The sequence below is a fragment of the Mus musculus genome, chromosome 16 (assembly GCF_000001635.26).
Source record: "Mus musculus strain C57BL/6J chromosome 16, GRCm38.p6 C57BL/6J".
NCBI lineage: Eukaryota > Metazoa > Chordata > Mammalia > Rodentia > Muridae > Mus > Mus musculus.
The window spans coordinates 57348772-57371299 of NC_000082.6; the positions used below are offsets into that span (position 1 = coordinate 57348772).

Sequence of the window (22528 nt, forward strand, 5' to 3'; positions counted from 1 at the left end):
AATTGCTGACAGTGTGTTATGGGGAGCCAGTAAGTCTCTGTTAAGTGAATTAAACACATGCTTATTGATATGCAGACCTGTTTCTGGTCATTAGAATCAATAGGAGTTAAGGCAAAGCTTGGAGAGATTCAGCTGGCCTAACTTCTCTTTATCATCTGTGTAAGGAAGAAAATAAGACCAGCAAAAGACGCCATTCTAAAAGGGGCGAGGGAGGCGAACGCCTGCGCTCATGCACGTCTGTATTCACATGCTGGTTCACTCATGCACGTCTGTATTCACATGTTGGTTCACTAGGGAGAGTTGCTGCAACTGTCTCTTCCTTTCCTTTGCCCCAATTTTCAATGAGCCAAGGCCCACTGGAAGGGTGCATGGATGCAGATGGGAAAGAACTATGTAGTGACACAAAATGGGCAAGGCTATGGATGATGGTGGCTCTGCCAAGAGAAGACCATTGCATAATGACCCCGAAGTAGGTCACTTGAGGATTGCCTCAGAGCTGAAGCAGCTGCCACCTGGTGTCTTGGCGTTCCAGAGGGACAAGGAGACACTGCCCTTGGAAACCCGAGTGGGCAGATTATTTGCAAAAACAATTTTCAGAGGTCAAGGACACATCTTGCTCATCAAAACCACAAGAACTTAACCTGTTATTATCATTTTCTACTTCAAAAAGATATGAGGCCTATCTTATCATACTCATCATTCCACAAAGCTGCCTCAGGTACAAGCCAAAGGACAGAGGCTCTCCTGCTTAGCAGACTGTTCTCTTGGTATTTTTCTACTCTGTGCCTTATCCACACCTTTATTTATACAAATCTCTTTCACCCCGCACTTATGAAACAGCAAGGAAAAAGGGTCATACAAGAATTTTAAATCTAAAACTTTTGCTGGTAATAAACTGCTAGAAAAAAAGTTTAACATTGCATAGTTTTCCTATTTCTTACTTTTTAGGTCACTGAGATGCTGTTCAGCTACCACTTTTTATGAGTGCTAGGGACAGAAACCAGGCCCTTGCACACAGGGGACAAGTGCTACACCCCTGTACCACATGCCCAGCCCGGAGAGTGACTCAAAGCTCTCTAGCTCTGGAGTTGTTACATCATTTGTTTACCTGTTGAAGCAGTCTGTGATGCTCTGTCAGTCTTTCCTCGGATTGCTGGGGACCAGGAAGGAGCAATGTGCACTCCAGAAGCCCCACCCCCTTCTAGTTTGGGAAAGACAAGTATGCTGGCAATTGCACTAAGTTGGGAGTGAGGGAGGGAGTGTGTATCCGGCTTTGGGAGAACAGTGGTGGGCACTTTACCCTGCAGTGCAGAGCTGACAAAGGGAAAGAGGAGATGCAGGATTTAAAATAAGGGAAATAGGCATTAGGGTGTGTGGGAACTATCTCCAGGACAAACTCCCCAAATTTTACAGTTCACAGAAAGAAAAAAGATGGATAACAAAGTAGTTTAAAGTTCACTGTACTAGAGCTAGCAGTGATCACTTGTTTAAGTCTAGTAAGAGAAGCAATGGGCGGTTCTCAGGAATCATTTTAGATCATCGATTCACAGACTTGAAAAGTATCAATGCTAAAAATAGAACTAAGATATTGTCATTTCAGTTCAAAACGACCACAGAACAGAAGACAAGAACAGAGAGTTAGTGAAGACTATAAACACTTTTTCTTTGATTCTTGCTTACCTGACTGACCGGTCACTGGGCAGGTGCCAGCATGCCCAGGAATTAGCCAAGAGCATTCGTTCAAACCCATCCTGTGCAGATGTCCATTTCCAGCAGCTACTGTGATATGGAGGCTGCTGGAAGGACTTGGAGCATCTGTCCTTGGTCTCAAGTTTCAAAACTGAATTAATGGACAGAATACCAGTTCCAGGCTTGAACCTAAGATTAGGATTATCTCATTTTAGAAGGTATATAAGAAGTGACAACAATTGGTCTTTGGTCAGCTGGTTCTGCCCAGGTGGAAATGCAAGACAAGCAAATCAATGAATGGTGGCTGTTTCATAGATGGCTTACATCTCTTGAGTCTATAGTGCTATTACAATTTTCAATAAAAAGACACCCTTCTTCAGCTCTTTCTACAGGAGCCCATTTGCATGCACGAGTGACTAGCATTATGTACAGTCACACCTGCCTGCCACCATTGCCGCAGTGAATTTCCATGACTTTGTGATCATTTGGAATGAGATTCTGTTCTCATGAAACAACCCTTGCCATTTCTTGCTCCCCTCCCAAATCTTTGGTTACCCCATTTTCCTTTCTGTTTCTGTCAATCTGACAATTCTAGGTAACTCACAGATGCATGATCCTAACAGCTTGTCAATTTGAACTTAGCTTGTTTCACTGAAGATAAGGTCTCCATGGTTCATCTGTATTGTAGCCTGCCCGTATTGGAGTCTCCTTTCTTAAGCCACAGTAATTCTACATTGTATGTATCTATGACATTGTACTTACTTAGCCACCTAGAAAACACTTGGATTGCATCTGTTTTTTGGACAAAAAAGTACCCTAATATATCAGAATTTTATAACTTCTATATACAATTAATATAAAGATTATTGAGACAGTTGATTTTTTTGCTAACTGTTGAAATTCACAGTATATTTCACAATCATAGCATAATTTAATTTGAACTAGACATGATAATTAAATGTAACCCACTACAGATCAAAAGATATTCTAAAGAATATCATTAAGGCTTTTGTGAAGACTTGAATAGGATTAATGGATTAGAACTAAATCTATGTTAATTTACTGATTTTGATTGCTCTGCTGTGATTGTATAGGAGTGTATCCTTGTCTTTCAGGATAGCCACACTGAAGCATATAAATCAATTCAGGATATAATGCACACATGCAAAAAACACACACAGGTGGGGGAGGGAAGCTGCAAATATGAAGTGTCCAAAGAAGAGCATTAGTATAGGTTATCTATGTTACATATACTTCCTGTGAGTCTGAACTCACTTCAGTGTATTAATTAAAATGAAGAGCACAGGCTGGTGCAAAGGTCAGAGCGTAAAGGTGCTGAACCTGATCCTTCAAACCCACGTGGCAGGAGCAATGATTCTCACAATTGTTCTCTGACCTAGAAACACACACACACACACACACACACACACACACTCTATAAACACACACACACCATAAACACATACACACAATAAACACACACACACCATAAACACATACACACAATAAACACACACACACCACCAACACACACCATAAACACACACACACACCATAGACACACACCATAAACACACACATACACACACACCATAAACACACACACACACACCATAAAAACACACACACCATAGACACACAGCATAAACACACACACACACACACACACATATATGAACAGACAAAGAACATGGTTTCTTTAGAGGGCCTCACATCCCATTTTGCCAGTGTAGTCTCTATCATCTGTAAGTCCTGGGCAGTTACTTGACGACTGTCCCCTTTGACTTTCTCAGTTGAGCATTAGGAATGAAGCTCATTTAGAAGAATGCCATGAGGATTAAATAAGATCACACACAGACTGGCCTTCAGGCAGCTAGCAGGCATGTGAGGTAGATCTGTTATCTAATTAGTGCTTCGATGTGTGTCTGTGGAAACGAACAAGCTCCTCCCCCCCCCCCCATCGGAACAAGTGATACCAACTGGGGAAAAAAAAACTACATTGAGCCTGTTAATTTCAGTACTCTGAAATATGAAATTTCATGAGCACCTGAATAATATATAATAACAATAAAAGCGCATTATACATTTGGGTGTTTTCTTAGCAGTGTGCTCCCCGTCTTCTGTAACACTAAATGGAGTGGGCAGGCATTCAAATTAAAGAGCAACACTGCGTTAATAATAGTGAATGTTTGCACACAGTGCCTTGGGTTACGGCTGTCAAGTAAGGGTCACAGCTGTGTTACTTAAATGTCAAGCAAAGCCGCCATCAGTTCACAGCTGCAGGGTACAAAATCAGGGGCAACCTAGTATCTCTCTGGGCATCTGCTCCTAATGTGCCAGCATTGCTGTTTCTGGCTCACAGTGGACTTGAGGCAGCGACGTGGCAGAGAAGGGGTCCTAGGCCATGCCCAGCAGTTCTCTTCATCCAGGATACGCACATGAGTTTGGAAGGACCCAGGAGGAGATTTCAGAGATGTCTGCCAATGAGTGCTGTCCTTTAATCTGGAGAGCAGCTGCTGGGCACAGGCATGCAAGTACACAAACACCCTCGCACACACATGCAGAGACACTCCGAGAGCGATTACCTGCCTCTACTTGTCTGCTGTGGACAGAAGGCTTTTGGCATTAGGGTCCTTTAATCTTGCAGCTCAGTTCAGCTTGCCCCTTTCTTCAGTGGAGACTGGCAAAGCTGTGGGGTGAGCATTTCGGCAAGGTCGCCTGTTTTCAGAGTATGAAGGACATTGCCCGACAAGGAAAGAAAGTTATATTTAGTGTTTGGGCCCACTCAGTGCTGGGCTCCCTGCTGCGGCCCTTTTGTAGAACCGTCCCTGGTCCCTGGTTACATACTCTCCGTGACTTTGAGACCCACAAGGCAAATAGCGAGAGGGTGCCCAAAAAGAAAAGAAAACGCTTTTGGGTGCTCAGGCTCCACTGCTGGATTTCGACAGGCATCAGAAGAGAGAACGGCCAGGCGTGATGAAGCCCAGGTACCTGCATGGTAAGCTAAGTGCCCTGTACTGCTTGAGAAGGGCCCTGAGATGTTCTGTGTTATCTAACAGCTGGGAAAGGCCACAGGCACTGCAGAAGCAAGAGCCTTGGGATATTATGTAAGGGGAGGGAGAAAGTCTCTGGTGTGATTAAAATTTTACAAAGGATGACTTTCAGGTTAAAATAGATGAAAGCCAACTGCAAAATAGAGGTCCCATTATGCTGGCAAGTTTTGTTACATTGTGGGCAATGAAAGAAAATTTAAGGGGAATATTACATTATTATCCTCTTAAGAGTAAGACAGATGGTAAAAAGTAATACGAGATGTTTGAGTGCATGGCTTTTCTTGCTAGCAGTTGCATTTTGTAAATACAAATGATCAGCATACAGTTTCTGATTCACCCTGTGATGAAAATGGAGAAGTTGCCAGGTCAGAGAGGAATTCCCTTTTCATGAGAAACAGTAGAAGGGATTAGCATTTTCAGATGACAACTAGAACGTATTCTTTTTTCCTATGTTCACATTTATTTCTGTGATGTTAGGATTTGATTGGGGGCCAGAGAACAGAGCAGGTTTTGGAATTTACGGTTTAAAAGGTCTCCAGTGATACGTGGTATGGGCTTGTTCTGCAGTTCACCACACAGAGCACCGGATGGATATCCACAGGCACGACATGCCCCAGTGTAAAGGAGAGTGATTCCAGGCTGCTGCAGAGAACACTGTGTCAGCTCTGCTCTGTGTACTCAATGGGAGTACCATGTGATGTGCTGGGAGGCTGGGAAATGTTGTATAAAGAATAGGAGTCCATCTAACCGAATGGATGCTAACTTAAGATGTTCAGGAGTTTTTATGCACCCTCTGTTCCCTTCATAGTGACCAATGATCACATCTTTAAAATAAAAGTGTCAGGAAATATTAGAACTGGTACAATGCAAATACTGCCAAACTACAGTCCTATGTTCCATGGTAAACGAGACCTGCTGTGTAATGCTGTTGCAGATAAAGTGTCTTTTTGTCAACCCCTTAGAAACAAACGTCCCAAGTAACTAGTTACTTCTGTAGTCATCAGTTGACACTCAGGAAACTTTCCTCATGCTTAACTTTAAAACTCAGACATCAGCAAGATGAGAGCTTCCCTCCCGCCCCCAAGAAGCGTCAATAATTTTAACTTGCTATTTCCACTTTCTAAAAACAAATATGCAGTGTAATTAACACATATGTCCTCCGAGGAGACTTTCCTGTGTAATTTCCCAAAGTGATGTGGGGTTTGGATACTGATTACAGCCAATAGAAAACCACTCAAAAAATACCAGGGCCAAGAGAAGCAAGCACTAGTTATGAAGCAAGAACTCTGATTTATCCCCAGACTTCAGCATCTACTAAAGCGCATGGATAACTGTCTCTTTTTAAACTTTACTCAACTAGAATTTCAGTCAAGAACTAGCCTCGGGCTGAAGCACTGTAACTAGATATATTTTATTGTGGCTTCAGAATGATGATGTATTTGGAGAGACTGAGAGTATGACTTGCCAAGAGTTGGGCAGGTCTAAGGATGCGAAAATCCCCAAATAAATGAGCCTTCCATTCTTTCCTTCACAATGGAGTTCATATTATTCTTCATCTTAACCTAAAACAAAATTTCATTATCAAGGACATATGCTTTGCCTAACCCACTGTATTAAAGTATTTAAAACTGTTTATTTTCTGTAGTCTAGAATTAGTGATTACAGGTGTTTATAGTAACTATTCACACTGAAAAAAGAATTATGCTATTTCTTCAGTATCAGGGGTAATAAATACTTTTATGGTAAAGCACTTAACTTGTTATCTCAGTTTTTAATTCATTCATTAACTATTGGAATGCCTCTGTCCTAGGCCCTGCATGGGTTATTAAGGGTGCAATAGTCACTGAGGCTAATGCTCTGAGCATCTCTGTAGAAGGAAATTAGTAGTACTTTAAATACTATTGTACTATGTGCATATTGTTTATGATTCAAGTATTTTCACCCTATTTCTAATTAAAACAGACCCAGAAATGTTTACATATTCTGAAAAGGATTATTTAGTATCTATAAGATCAGGAAACAACCCCAGAGACCATCTCAGCATCAGATAAGCAAGCTGGAATATACATTTTGCACAAATACTTGAGGATCATGAAGAGATGTTGACGTTTGGACCAAATAAAAGATGCTAGATGAAGGTTCACTTATTGACAATCTGCCCATCTCAGAACTGGGTTGGACAGGGAAGTCCTTAAGAGTAGAACCTTTTCCTGAGAAGTCAGGGTTTCCCAGTGTTTATGCTCACGAGACAGTCAATCACTGTGTTCATACTGCAAGAGCCCCAACGCTGCCCCACGGCTGTGGAAACAATATCTTACAATGACACACTTATGGAATGTTTGTTTTGTTCATGGAACTCACACATGAACCACTTGATCCTGTGTGTTAGGGAGGTTGTTATTCGATAGTTCCATCTCTGGCTCCGCAGATCACAGAGTAGGACTTAGGTACTTAAGGGGTTAGTCCAATTATTTTTCAGTCTGATGTAGGCCCTCAGAGTAATGTTTTAAGTGAAAGGTTAGAAAATTCGAATTTTTCAACATGAATGCAAATGCCCTGGGTACCTACTGGTTGGAGATGGTAAACTGGAAACTATGCAACCGGGGGGGGGGGGGGTTTCAACACCTATCACCCCATCATCCTTTCCTGTCTCCATTTCCTTAGACCAGACTTTCCCCAGCTCTTAAAAAAAGCAGCCTCCTTACTAAAGAAGGCGACTGCTTTGTCACTGTAGACTCTGGGTAACTAGGACGGTTAATTCTGAACTTAACCTCTCATAGTATCATAATGAAATAAAAATATTCTGATAAGAATAAACATCATTATCACAGCTTTCAGGACTGAGGGGAAAAAAAAAAAAGCCTGACATCATTTGTGACAAGGACAATAGGTCACGTTAGCTATTCAGCTCCATGTAAAAGTGAATGGGATTTAAACTGGTGATTAGTGCCATCAGCTTAGCAACGCAAAACACCAACTCACCTGTCCTAGATCCAGATGGGACCTTTATCAGGAAAAAGAAACAACAGCACAAGAAAACAAAACCACCAACGAACAGAACAGACCAAGGCCTGTGCATGAGAAAGCGCTCAGTGTAACAGACTGCAGAGCAGGGCAGCCTGCTGAACACAGCAGTGTGTGAGTGCTTGTCAGCCTTTCTGATGACATGTGGGAGTAAGCTGACCTGCTGCTGTACTCGGTACTTTCCTTGTCACAAAATACCTGACGGAAGAAACTTAAGGGAAGCGTTTCTTTTGGCTTGTACTTTAAGAATGGGTCAGACCATCATGGTGGGAGGGCATGGGAATGGAGGGGCCTGGTCACACTGCTCCTGAGACTAGGAAGCAGAGAGGAACGCTGCTGCTCACCTGGCTTCCTCATTTAGTCCATTTAAACGCTTTGATGAATTTCTACCCAGTTTGCAGGTGAGAATGGAGATCCCAGATCATCAAGACATCTTGCGGTGTCATGGCCACTAAACTGGAATTAGGCGTTCATAGCAAAGTGCTATGAGTATAATAATAAATATAATATATTAATGAACATGATAAAGTAATAATTATATGATTAATATATTAGAGGGAATGTAATAGAGCGAAGCTGCTTCTGTGCGTCCTTTGAGCGTCTGCACCTGGGCCTGAGAGAGACTCCGAGCAGCTGCCTGTGCAGCAGTGTGAGCCTGCCAGGTTGTGCTTGGGGACACCAGTGACACCAGCTGCTCCTCATATCTCCACACGAGGCTATTTTAAGAAACTCCGCACTTGATCAGGGAGCATGTGGGGTTAAGCCTTATGTTTTCCACTTTGGTTTTTAGATCCTAAGCAGGTGCTGCAGTTAAAAGTTCAAAATTTTTTTTAAAAAGTCTTCTTTTTAACCATTAAGACCATTAAGATAAGTTCCTGTCGGAGGTAGCATTAAGTAAAGACTGGACTTGTGGAGTCTTGGAGCTCCAAGACATTCTGAGTCTTGAGGGAGACTATCTCACATCAAACAAACAGAAGACACAAACTCATTCCTTAAATCTAATTAACACGATTTAGGACTTGCTCTAAAGTATCAGTCATTTCTACCATAGTTTTTGTTTCAATTCAATAGATTTTAGTTCTATTATACAATAGATCTATAACATTTGGCTTGAATTAGTATAGTGTTTAAGTATTTGTGCTAATGCTAATCCCATTAAGATTATCCTATGTTCTATTTCTCATGCTTGGCGTATGACTGTCGACACCATATGGCAAATGGCCTGTGTGACAATATGGAACTGTGATTTATCATTTGAACTTTTAGAGATGGGAAGAGTTTATCCTCTGGGAATTGCACCTCTTCTTAAAGGTAGAGAGTGGAAAGGAAGGAAGCAAGGCAAAGCAAAGCAAAAATCTTTCCAAGTTGTCTAAAGCCTAGTATCTGCAAATTCTTCTAAAATACAGGTTCCCCCACACAACCCGCCCCCCCCCCCATCTACTGCAAGCTTCCCTCACGTGTATGCACCCAGATTAGAGCTGTCTATTCCATTAGTTCAAAAGATAGATCCATGCAATTCTTTCAACAAAAAGATATGCTGACATCTGATGCTTGGGCTGAACTCGAGAAAAAAGAAAAGAAGAGAAGAGAAAAGAAAAGAAATAGGTAATCAATAGGGTGGGCATACCCAGGATTGAAGTTTCCTGGGAAGTGGTACTTTCTCTGACAGGATCAAGTTGTAGAAGTTTATTGATGTAAAGGACCCATTCATTTCTAAGAAATGAGGTACACTGGTCCATAACTTAGAATATTATATACAAGCAACCTCCTAGTTCAGGGAGACAGGTAGGTTGGGATTTGGTCAACGATCTGTTTACTGGGCTTTCCTGTCCCTGTCAATCTGAGGGACTGATAATAACACTTGGCATACAGCGTGCTAGCAGGCCTAGCTTCTCACTGACAATAACCCAAAGCAAGGCTCTGCACTATAGAGATGCTCTCTTGATGCTGTTTGTGTACACTTACGAAATGTGGGTGTGTGCCTAAACCAACTAAACAGAGACAATGTTTACGAAAAGTGTATAATTCCTCTGACCCCCCCCCCCCCCAGTCTGCTGGCAGATGATCAGTGTGGACATCACTCCACAGTATGTCTGAAACACAGAGTGTCAGGCTCTACCCTAGAACTGAGTCTACATTTTGAGACTTCTTTGTAGGATAGCATTTGAAAAGCATATTATATCTGTGCTTTTTACCTACCTGTGGCATAAAACAAAAATTTTGTCGTGGTCCATTTATCATTGACTGCAACAATTTTTTTTTTTTAAATGAGGATCACAGGCAAAGATTCTGTAGTAAAGTCAAACTGCTGTAAAAACTCCTAAATGATTACATCAAATTTCTGGTCTAAGTTGTAGCAGATGTACAAGTTTCCAGACCAGCACAGGATGATACACAACACGCTAAATCATATTAATTTTGTGTGTGTGTGTATGTGTGATCACAGCACTAAGTGATTGCTCTCAGCCTATCTGGCATCAGGTACATTAGGTGACAGTGATGGCTCCAGTGATGATGACTGCACTAAGTGACATTAGTAGCCCCAATAATACATTGTTATAGTATATTAAGCCATGTTGCGAAAAAGCCGAAAGGGATCAATGGATATTTTGTGCATGTGGCCCAACCAATCTGTGCGTATAGTGGAGCTGGCCTCTGCAAGATGAGCCACATTTAAGCATGCATCCAAAGAAAAGCCATAGGGAGCCTCTCTTCATAATTACGCTTTTAGAGCAGCAAAATAACACGATTGCTAAAAGGCATCCCCCTCCCCCACTGCACCCCCTGAGTACTGGTGAGAGGAAGGCACATAAGATCACGTGAATTCCGAAAGTGAGGGAGGACAAACGCTGATGGTACAGGCCACGTGGGGTTGTAGGAGAGAATGGAAAGGTGGGCGTTGAAGCTGTGCTACTTTGGGAACTAGTCTTCCAGCAAGAACACACATGGCCACCCACTTACAAGAGTGGCTCTGGAAGGAGGTTATTAAAAACTCCATTCTTGATTGCATTGTGAGTGTGATGGGGGAGACAAACTAATCGCTTTCGGAGAGAGATATTTTGAGGCAGGGACCTCCAGGCTGACCCAAAACACATCCTTCTGCCTCAGCCGCCTGAGTGCTGGGGTAACAGGCATGAACCACCCTGCTGGCTAGAAATGTGTCTGTTGGCACAGAATAGAATAGTCATTTCCTTCTCCAATAATTCTTGAATTTGATGCTTTCTAACCTAACAGGCAAATTGCCTATGACTGAGTAGTCATATTTCTACCAGTTTCATTGTAATTGCCTTGAAACAATTTAGACAGCCTTCTACTGCTGAATGAATATTTAAACTACAGCACAACTGTAGGATGAATTACTCTATAGCACTAACAATACAGCAACATGGACAAACCCCAACTGTGCTAGGCTAAGGGAAACAATCCAGACTCAAGAAGCCGGACTCTGCATAAGTGCAATGCATATGGCACTGTAGCAAATGAAAAGCTACAGGGACAGAAGGCAGATCAGCAACTGCAAGTTTCTAGGACCTAGTGGAGAAGTTTCTGTAAAGGGGTAGAGGGGGGCTGTTTTGGGGTGATGGAACTTCTGTAGGTCTTGACTGTAATGGTAACATCTGTGATCTCTAGTGTTTGTCAGGATTTGTAGAAGAGAACATTATCTGAAGGGTAACTTTTACTGTTGGCAAAGTGTATCTTAAAGATCTGTATGACTGAATACTGAGAGCCTTCTGCCTCAAACTTCAAACGTCATATTCTGCTTTGGTGTTGATATAATGGAGTTCTTGAACAGGGTTGTTCTCATTTGAAGACACGTTAGGGGGTCGGGGGATGGTTTGGTGGCTTACAATGCTCTACTGCTCCTGTAGGAGATCCAGAGTTCAATTCCCAGAACATAGATGCCAGCTTATAACCACTTGTAATGTAATGCTAGTTCCGTGGATCCAGCACCCTTTTCTGACCTCCACAGGCACTGAGTGCATGTGGTATACAGACATTCATATAGGTAAAACACCAAACATACAAAATACAAATAAAAAAAATCCTAATTTAGAGAAGCCAGGATGCAGTCCATCTGACACATGCTACATGGGGAGGTGGGAGGTACTCAGAGGTCCACCTGCCACATGCCCCCCTGCATTGGGTACCACTATGATATGCAAACATGTGGCAGAGACATGGGAGAGAAGTGGAATGGTTTCTGCATGATGAAGAGAGGTGAACTGGAGACCAGAGGGTGGAGAGGAGTAGCCTGATGTGAGGAGCCTACACTGCCACCTGAGATCACGAAGTCCCTCCTGTACTCCCAGTTAGGGTGATGTCTGGGTCCATGGCCTTGCAGTAGCAGCTGGACATGTCTGTGGCTCACATTTTCACCAAAGGCCATTTGGACTTCCCTGTTTTGGGCTGTTGCCTGGGAACATGTTGATGTCTAAGGGCTGTGCAGGGATGGCCCCACCCCTCCTTGGCTGTAGCTCTCTGGAGAGGAGAGCAGACCCTGCAACCTACCTGGGAAGCATAGTAAAGCTGGTCTGGGTGGCAGGGTGAGGTAAGCGGACCCTGAGGGTGTTATCCTAGGAGAGCTGGCCCCACCACTCATCTGTTGTGAGATGGTGTGGGTGAGGGAGACACCCCTCTACCCCGCTTGCCACCTGCAGCAGGCAGGAGAGCTAGCCCCAGGGTCATGGAGTAAGAGAGCAGTTCCTGCTCCTCATCAGATGCAGCACTGGGGAGAACTGGCATCTCACCTGGACAGTACAGCAGAGCCCTCAGGGCGGGAGAGCGGGAAAGCGGGAGAGCAGGAGAGCTGCCATGGGATGAGTTAGCTGGGGCCGGCCGTGCTGGAGAGCTTGTGAGCTGACCAACCCAGCTAGGCCCAGATTCAAGGCTATGAGTAGCCAACTCTAGCATTTACCCTATCTATGAATTGCTAAAGCACGTGAAAGGGGTGATCCTGCGGATCCAAAGCTGCAGGATCTCCAAGACACTGGGCAACATTAGGATATCTGAGAGCAGTCCTGGTGAGGTTCCAGTATTGATAGTGTAGCAGAAGCCAGAGGCCTCGGACCAGACCAAAGACTCACTGCAATGAATATCTGCAAAAGAAGATGTGGGCCACACTGTGACATACTACAGCTTCCATGCTGAGATGGTTTTGTTTCTGTTTTTTAATTTTCATTTATTTATTTACCTTTTTTGTGGGGGAGGTTGCAAGGGCAGAGGGAGGATACGTAGGTAAGGGGAGATGGGTGGAATTGGAGTGCATGATGTGAAATCCAAAAAGAATCAATAAAAAAGTAAGAAAAAGGGAAAAGATCTCTTTCTCTTCCTCCCTCTACTCCCCTCCAACCTCAAGTCAGGATGCTAAAAGAAAGGAAAAAGAATATTTGAAAAATGTCTGATGAAGTTTACCCACCATGTTCTCAGATGAAGAACTGAGGCAGAGGAAACTGTTGGCAGAGAAATTTGCCAGTGTTTTTAAGATATAGTAAAATTTATCAACCTTTAGAATCCCTCAAAATTCAACTCTAAATACTTTCTGTGTAATACTGACTTATAAAACACTGTCCAGTGAAAAAAAATCCTGGGGGGAAAGATCTATGCAATTTTTTTTCTTCAATTAGCTGCTCTCCTGTTAAGAAACTGGCTAAAGGCTGCTTGCTGGCTTCTCAAAAAACAGTCACAAATTAATTTGATCTAATTTTCCTCGTCAGACATCACTACATGCCTGACTCATCTAAGAAGATCAAAACCACCACTGTTGCAGTCTCTAATACCACACACTGCAGTCAGTGTAGGGATATCACAACGGAAGGCCCAGCCAAGCCTGGAAGGGTATGCGTGCTCCTGCTTATTTATTTATGCTACAAACAAATGGCACGCCAAACACCATTGTGGATCCTACAGTCGGCTGTTGATCTTGGAATTTTAACATATTAGCATCTAGATATGGAGCCATGCCCAACCATTAGAACAGAGAAAGGACTGTTTGAGTTGAAAAGATATGAATGCCACACAAAACCAGAATGAAACCAGTAAGTCTGGGAGTTCATTATCGTAGTGTGTAATGTCCTGGAGCATGGACTCTTCCCAGATGGCAGCTCTGGCTTTCCACTTCAGTTCCATTCCATCTTCAACAGCTATTTAACCTCAAAGGTTGTGGGGCCTGGTCCCAGGCCGAGCACAGGTCTGGAACCCTGGTGACCCTAAGGGACCGGTAGGTGTTTGGCCACGCCTCCTGGTCCCCTGGCTCCTGTCACAGCTACTGCCTCCCACAGCCCCCTGCAGTGGCGTGTGGCCATCAGTCATGTAGGCAATGCCCCAAGCTCCTGGTATTCTGTCTGGACTCCACTCTCACAGTTACCTGGCAACAGTCAGGTAGGCCTGGCCCACTATAAAAGAGGCTCCTTGCCCCCTCCTCACTCTCTTGCCTCTCTTACCTCTTATTCTCTTGTTCTTCCTCTTGCTCCCTTGCTCCCCCCTCTCTGCCTTCCCTTCCCCCTCTTTCCACACAGCCACGGCCGCCCTCTGCTTCTCTACTTTCTCCCTCTCTGTCTTTCTGCAATAAACGCCTTAAAACCACGGACTGTCTCTGCTCATCGGAACCGCCGTGCTGATGCAATGGAGCGGGCTTCCCTCTAAACAGTCCTGCATGTACCCGCTAGAGGCCTCCCTGTGCACAAAGCCAAGGCCGCCAGCTAATCCAAGCCAACCTACCCGCTGGCGAGCAAGCCAGACTCTCCACCCTTCAGGACCCAGCTGGAGCCCTCTCCTCTCAGTCCCTTTCCCTTCAGTCCCCAGGACAGAGTCCACCCGAGGTCCCCACTCTCTTCTCAGCTCTTCTGAGACATCCAGCGGCATCTGAGGTGCCCAAGAGCGAGAATTTGTCATCCCTGGCCTCTGTGTGGCCCAGGGACTCCAAAACTGGACCTTCTACAGTACCCAGCGGCATCTGTGGAGTCGGAATCCAACTCCCGCAGGTCCTCGGGAACCCCAGACTGCGCCCTTCCCCACCCCAAAGCAGGATCCCGAGACTTCTCACAGTCCAACCCACGAGCACTCAAACTCCCCACGTCTGCCTGGCCCTGAGCAGCCCTAGCCCCAGTGGACGCAGGACCCCATTGTCCCACAAAAGTCCTCAGTTTTCTGAACTACAAAATGGAGATAATATCTAAACCTGCCTTTGCTGTGGGCAATAAAGGGGAGATATAAGGTAGGGAGCATATTTATAATGGTATAAAAGTATTTAATAATCGGGTGCTGGCACCACCATTGCTAATACAGAAAACTATCATGATGCTAGCTATAGTTTGGGCCTAAGGAGTCCAGTGTGACTATATGATATACTAGCCCCTTCAGAGAAGTTGATTAATGGTATAGGCTATAAAAGGGTGGTTGGGGAAGCACATGAAGGGTGCTTTCTTTGGACCCTAAGTTACGACCATGACTCCAGACTCTACACACCTGCCAACAGGTATGAGTTTAGAAAGCAAAATGCCATGTTTTGAGCACTAAGAAAATCTCCAGGAAGTCAATTCTTCAAAACAAAACTGAAATTTCCTTGATGAATGTTAAAGAGCAGAAATATCCTTTTCTCTCCTTGGAGGATCTCTGGTTTTATGCAAGAAACATTTAAAAAAAAATTAACATTCTCTTGCTCACTTCTGTCATACAATTTAAATTATATAATGGAAGCTCCATACTCAAGAAGGTGATAATTTACAGCCTCACAGCCCAGAGGATTCTGAATAGACAGTAAAAATCTCGAGTGTGTTCAATTTATTCCAGAATAGGAAATGAGTCTTCCTGCCCAGCAGTCATTATTTATGGAATGCAACCTCAGAAGAATGTTGGTGCTGGGTGTTAAACTACTCCTTGTGAAATAAGGCTCCGCCACAGGTTTCATTCAGTTCTTTTCCTATTTGGAAAGACAGCATTTGTACACACTAGGAAGCAAGCTTTACTACCCCATCACTAGGCTGTGTGGATGCATTAGAGACCTGCTAAACAGAAGACGGAAAAACATCAGCTCAAATCACAGTGGATCTGTTGCTCCCAAAGTAAGCAAAGCGACCAGGACATCCCACTACCAACGAAGTGTCAAGAGAGAGCAGTGTGTCTACGGAAGGAAGGGGAACTACAACTCAAACCCACTCAAACTGTTGTCCCCAGATAGAACCACAAAGCCACGGTTATGACGTAAACAATCTAGTTATCTCGGCACTAGTGTGGTCATGTGTCCAGCTACACCTGGATAGTTCCCTTACACTAGGCAACTTCAGCTGAAAAGTCCACCTAGGTCTGCCATAGCTAAGTGCATATAAAGTAAGGATTATTTAACAGTATGGAGTAATATAGTGATATTCACCTGCACGTGCTTTGCTATAACAGTAGCGCTACCAGTTTGGATAGGCAGTTACAAATTTCTTGGCTGACTCCAAATCCAGAGAATGACAGCTTTTAGCATTACATCAGATTCCTGTTAGTGGCAAGATACAAGTCACCATTTGGTGTGTGTGTGTGTGTGTGTGTGTGTGTGTGTGTGTGTATGTATGTATGTATGTATGTATGCATGCATGCATGCATGTATGCTTTCTTTGTAAAGGATTTATTTATTTATTTATTTGTGTTTGCTTGTCTGGGGTTTTGTGGTGTCTATGTATATGTGTGTGTGTATGTGTGTGCACTTGCACACGGGTGCAGGGTATTGAACCTGTATCCTCTGCACGAGCAGTAAGCAGGTTTAACCACGGGTCTGCCTCTCCCCCTCTGGTCACTATTTTAATGGGACTTTAGTATTTGTACTTTTAACTTAACCGACCAGAAAACATTTTTCTTCGTTTCCCTTCGCAATCATCTATTGTCTTATTAATCAGCAGAGTTATAAATATTTTTAAGCAGCAAAATAACGTAATTGTTTCAAATATATGAAAGCATACTGCAGCCATCACAGTCTTAGGTCAGAACAACTTCATGCATCGGATGGGGTTTAAAGTGTTTTCTAGATCCACAGGACGCTGACACACAAAGTGGGAGGGTCAGCAGCATCGCACCCAGGGAAGGGGGCAAGCTCTGGATCCTGAAACCCTTACCAGGGACACACACTAACAGAGGAGGCGCATGCACGGAGGCAGATGTGTCTGCAACTAAGGGAACCCAAGGAGTTTTTATGCTTTTCTGACATCTCAGAGACTTTCTTTTTGGGACGTAATATACCTCGCCTAACTAATCCCAAGAGTACCAATCCTGGCTAAATTAGCATACACTCAAAATTCATCAAGCCTAGGCTGGTCTGGAGAAAGTCTGTGGAAGTTTAGTCTGACATTTTTAAATCTGCAAACATATAGTTTGCTTGTCTGATTTATTGATGTCATGTCTGTTTGATTGCTCTATCAACCCCACCCAACCATTCACATTTCAGATTCTCCTGTGCATCTTATGCGTACCACTATTTTTGTGTAATTGTTTGCCTTGGTTTCTTGACTCCTAAGCACAGCTTCACTCACCTATCAGGCTTGTGATGGTAAAAGATTCGTGTCAAGATTGACCTCTAAGATGATAGCATTGCTGAGTTCTCAGTGGGAAGGCGCAGCTATTTATTAAAAATAAAAAGGTCTTCTGATGAAAGATGAAAAACCAGTTACCCAACAGTCCTTGTGTGCCAGGCTGGCAACAGCCCGAGCCTGAGCTCTGCCGGGAGGAGAAGCGGCTGAGAACAGTAGTTAAGATGGCCTTCTGTAGAGTAACCGATCTTCTGAGACATCTCCTGGGATCCAGTGCCCTTGACCCAGCGGTTGTTTCTCATTGCTACTTTCAGAACTACCTTTGTGCAAGGGATTAATGGCCCTCCTTCAGCCCATTAACTCAGACTGTCATTAATCTCCAGGAAATACCTTGTCAGTGCTTCTTAAAGGGTACATGAGCAATGCTATGCTTTAGGCTAACTCTGGTTAATCTCACAGCCCTTCAACTCTCCTGTTACGTGATTATTAAGCCTAAAAGTCCCTTTGCCCTAGAGTCAGTCAACATTTTAGCCATAATCTTTCTTGGAAACTATAAAATTGCTAGATACGAAATAAATTTAATCCAAAAGAAAATGGATTTCAGGGAAGATGACTGACTTTTCAAAAATATGTGTCTAAAGGTATTAGTCTAAATTCCTTAACTAGTACATGTTTCATGTGGTCTGGGACTGGATGTATTACTTTACAGATAATTTCAACTTCACTCCCTAGAAGGGTCTAATCATCTATCAAATAACCCTTGCAAACCATATGGAAAAGCTGACAAAGGCATAAACATCAGCATGCATTTTTAGGGATGCTTGGGAAATGTTTTCTAAGACATAAATAAGAGCACAACGCCACAGCTAACTACTGTAAGGGAAACAAGTTGCAAGCAGAGAGCCCTGTAAACATAGACTGAGTTCAGGGAGGAAGCCAAGAGAAGGCCGACATGTTAGCAAAAGACTGCAATGAGCCTAAGGTGAGGTTTTCCAGTACCAGAGAGAAGAAACAACAAAAGTAGAGACAGTGCTGTAAATCATGACCGAAACACTGCCAAATTCACCAGCAGTCCTCACAACGGGACGAGGCTTTCACACGAACACTGAATTCCTGGCGATGCAAAGCAAGCTTTGGCTGGTGACTCTGCCCCGGATTCTTCTCTGCCTTGGTCACTGTCTTTCGGGGTCTTGAGAACAGAGGTCTGCGTTCCAAGTCCTTGTTCTTTAAACAAAGATGTGAGCTGCGAACAGTTTCATTTAAAAGTTTATAAAATGGGAACCACATTGCTACAGCTCTCTGGACTATCTCAAACAAAATGTGGTTCGAATTTCTTGTTAAGAAAAGCTGCTCAGAGTTCTTGAGTAAACAAATAAAGACTATCGATGCAGTTAACAGGCTGAATGTGACCACAGCTATGTCATCCTGGCCCCTTTTCTTGCTTCAGGCAGAGGTCAGCGACAGCAGACCAGCACAGGAGCCTCCCGCCAGGCATCTGAGTGTTTTGCCAGAGAAGGAGATGCTCTGTAGCCCCCAGATGTACCGCGGCTGTGGCAGGAACCCCTGAGAAAGGGCTTCTTTTATTGCCGGGAAATGAGAAGCCACCTCTTCGAAAATGGCTAGACATCCCACTTTGGTGACATGGGCTCTGGTTCCACAGGGAAACTAGGGGTGTAAATAGATGCTTCAACTAATCGAAAACCTCTTTACTAAGGGTGGCTGATGAAATGGGCTGTTGGTGATCTTGACAGAACCAGGTTTGTGATTCTCTTTAGTAATAAGGCTGTCTCATAAAGGTCAGCTGGTTCACTGATAAGGTTGCCAGGAGGTATAGACTTTCCTGTGGGATCATCTTAATATAGCAAGTATTCTTACTGCAGGAGGCTAGTTATGCTAAATCCAAGAGTTTTCTTGTTTCCCAGGGCTGGTTTGTTCTGGCTCAAAGCTAAGAATAGTTGGAGTTATCGGCACGTCGTTACATCCAACTTCCAAAGGGGGGGAAATCTGATTATCTCACAAATACATGCACACACACACACACAAAGAATAAACTTCCCAAGAACCCAGCCACACATTCGGCCTTACACTTAGAACTGTGCGTGGCATACAAGCAACATAGTCATTAGAATGGAGTGGCTTTGCCCAGATCACTGCTCTGCCCCAAACTCAGGGGTCCAAATTCTGGCCAATTCTGACTCTTCTTTAGTCCTGAGTAGCTGCCCTCCCCATGGACAAAGCAGCCCTAAAGAAGGGCTTGGTTCCTCTGTTTACGTGGTGAAACTTCAGATCACTAGCTTCCTTTTAAAGACACCTGGCCTGGATTACAGGGTGCACAGGAATATATAAACCCTGAGGAAGGTGTTCCATGGAGTCTGTGCCCATGTCAGCTGGTTTGCTTTTTTTTAGACAGCACTAAGCATCCACTATACTGTCCCTTCCTCCACTCGCATCTGTAGGCTGGGACAGAGGGTATGACACTGCTTAGTCCTGTAGGCTGGGACAGAGGGTATGACATTGCTTTGTCCCGTAGGTTGGGACAGAGGGTATGACACTGCTTTGTCCTCTGAACTGCTCTTGCCAACTGGCTCCGCCATGGCAGAGCTTGGCAGGAGGTGGACCGAGTATTTTTCATAAGAAGACTTAGCACTATCTCCCAAACGGAAGAATCCTCACCCCCCCCCCCACACACACACTTGAAACATTGCTAAGCACTTAAATATAATATACTCTAGAGGCCAGGAAAATGGCTAAGGTAATGACTCCTGTCACCAAACCTGATGACTTGAGTTTGATCCCTGGGACACACATGGTGGAAGGAGAGAACCAGTTCCCAAGAGTTGTCTTCTGACAGTCACATAATCACTGTGCTGTGTATCCATTCATTACCCCCTTGCCCCACATAGATGTAATAAAATAACAATATACTTAAAGGTAATAGTCTGTGATACTCCCCAAAGGAGAAAACTGAATTTGCAAATTGCTATCTTTAGTAGCTATGAAAAAAGCCAAAGAATGGAGGAGAATCTGTTCACAGGAGAGGATGTTCACACAAGTATTGAGTAGTGACAGAATGCAAACCAAGATGCGCAATTATTTCTCATTAAAATGATAAAATACTATGGAATATTAACCAGGTCACAGGAGAAGTATGGAAAAATTCTGGGTCGATTTGAGGGAGACAGATGCTAGGCCTGGGAGCACAGCCCTGCAACCCCAGACAGTTCTGGAGGCAGGGGATTGAAAGTCTGAACTCTGCTGGAGTAACAGTGGGACTTTGTCTCAAAATATAGTATAAAGTGTCGGGGGCAGACCTAAGTGGGAGAATGTTTACATAACACATGAAAGACCCCAAGTTCAATAATCAGTAGTAGTTCTCCCTGTCTCTCCACTCTCTCTTCATACTCCCTCTATTCTCTCTGTCCCTCTCTCTCACACACAGATTTCTTCCATGAGCACTTTATGCAAATGAAGGATTGGCTCCCTCCCTCCCTTCTTGAGGAGATCTTAAAATGTAGCTCCCGCTGGCTTTGAACTCACTTCTGTCCTGGTCCAGTTTCATGACTTGGGATTACAAGCATATGACCCCACACTCAGCTGCAAATAAAGGCATACCACTGTCACTCTTCTCTGCTTATTAGGTTGTTTCTGAGAGCATCTGTCTATCCACCCACCGCTGCAGGCCTCCTGTGATAGAACGGGTCAAGACAGCACACATTATTTGGAAGGATGTATTTATTTCCTCTACAATCACTGGTGCCAATAGGAGGAGGCTGTGAAAATGAACCTCTCTTTCAGCTGTCCACCCTTTACTTCTTTTAGCCTGCTACCCTGGACCTAGGCCACTTTTATCTTGCTGAAACAGCAGAACATCTCTTCTCAAATAGCAAAGCTTCCTTCCAGGGAGCTCTGGTCCTGCCTGTACCTTAGCTGGCTACTTGCTACCAGACAGTGGGAGGTGCTCTCCAGCTGGAATACTGATGATGACCCTGAAGGGAAGCAGGGCACCGTGGCTGGCTGGCCAGGAAGTAGGAAACAGTTTCCAGTCTCCCCAAGACAAGCACCTCAGATTGCAAGCCATGAGCAGGAAAGGCCGGTACATGTGCGTGCATGTCATACAGCCATGTCTTCTAGGCACTGTCTACCCCGTGCTGTCTCGCACCACATTCGGGTTGGATGCCCACACCATCCACACTTCTTTCTCTGCTCTCCATGTACTGGACTAACAGGCATGGATGTAAGTGAGCCTCAGCTGACCACTCTGCCAGGAATGAAGGGCCAGGGAAAGCTGATCTCTCTGCTAACTGGGAGAATTCTCTCTGGCTGGCATCGGAATGCCCTCTCCCCAGAGGCTACACTCGTGCCTACAACAGAGCAATTACTAACCTTGACAGACCTTGGCCTCCACCACAGATCAACAATCTGGGTTTTTACAGCATTCTCAACCACACTTAGGCCAACAGTCCTGTCTACAGTACTCCCATTGCTATCTACCTGTTATTGTTCCCATTCTTCCTGGTCTCTCTACCTTTCCTCTGAGCGCTCGCTCTCCAATCTCTCTGAAAGCACACAGTATACCGCAAACGCACAGCTCTGCTGCTAGGCTGATCTGGGGTCAGTGATTTAAAATGAACCTCCTGAAATAATGGTTTCTCTTTGGCCTTCCATCCTATAAAGTCCACATGACAGTAATTACTCCATGGACTCTGTTGATTAAATATCTAACATGAGCCACACTGCTATAATCGGTCCCTCGAATGTTTACCCGTCTTAGACATAGCACATCTCCTGTTCCATTTGCTGTCAACTGCCCACCCACCAAGGACATACAACCTTTCAATCTCTTAAAGAGTCTCCCCGCCCCGGGGCCATGGAGCCCTCCTTCAATCCTGAGTTGACAGCATTCTTCCAAAGCTGCACTTCCCTTGCCTCCAGAACCTTCCTTTCCGTGAATAAATAGGTCACCACGTCTCATCTCTCAAGGGTTGAGCCATGTGTCCGTGTTCCTTGATGAGTCCTCAACCCTGACACCCATTTACCTCTATTCCTTCTGTAAGAAGGACTTTGGCCACCGAGTCACGGTGTTTTCCTGCCTAGTTCCCTTTCTGTTGGGGCGAACCTCAGTCTGAACATGGATGGTCTTCATAACACCAAGGCTTCAGATTTCCCTACCTCAACATCCTACGGCTGGCATCCTGGGAGGGTTCTACCTTTGTGCTCTTCACACAGTCCACTGTATTTAAGGAAGTGGTTCATATGTCT

The 22528-nt window shown here is 44.2% G+C and overlaps 2 protein-coding genes across 5 annotated transcripts in view; one reads left to right on the forward strand and one right to left on the reverse strand.

The window, feature by feature from the left end:
* Cmss1 (cms small ribosomal subunit 1) overlaps positions 1-22528 on the reverse strand; it is a 304869-nt gene that overhangs the window by 46773 nt on the left and 235568 nt on the right. The window contains exon 1 of one of the 4 annotated variants that reach the window (XM_006522459.4): positions 1681-1819. The exons of 2 other annotated variants lie outside the window; for them this stretch is intronic. In XM_006522459.4, coding sequence (XP_006522522.1) covers positions 1681-1750 — 70 coding nt within the window. In that variant the 5' untranslated portion in view covers positions 1751-1819. Of the gene's footprint in view, positions 1-1680; positions 1820-4274; positions 4432-22528 lie in introns of those variants that run through there. One more of the 4 variants, XM_006522460.3, reaches the window with a different exon arrangement.
* Filip1l (filamin A interacting protein 1-like) overlaps positions 4506-22528 on the forward strand; it is a 219528-nt gene continuing 201505 nt past the window's right edge. The window contains exon 1 of the mRNA NM_001040397.4: positions 4506-4687. The gene's annotated coding sequence lies outside the window, so the exon portion shown is untranslated. The remainder of the gene's footprint in view (positions 4688-22528) is intronic.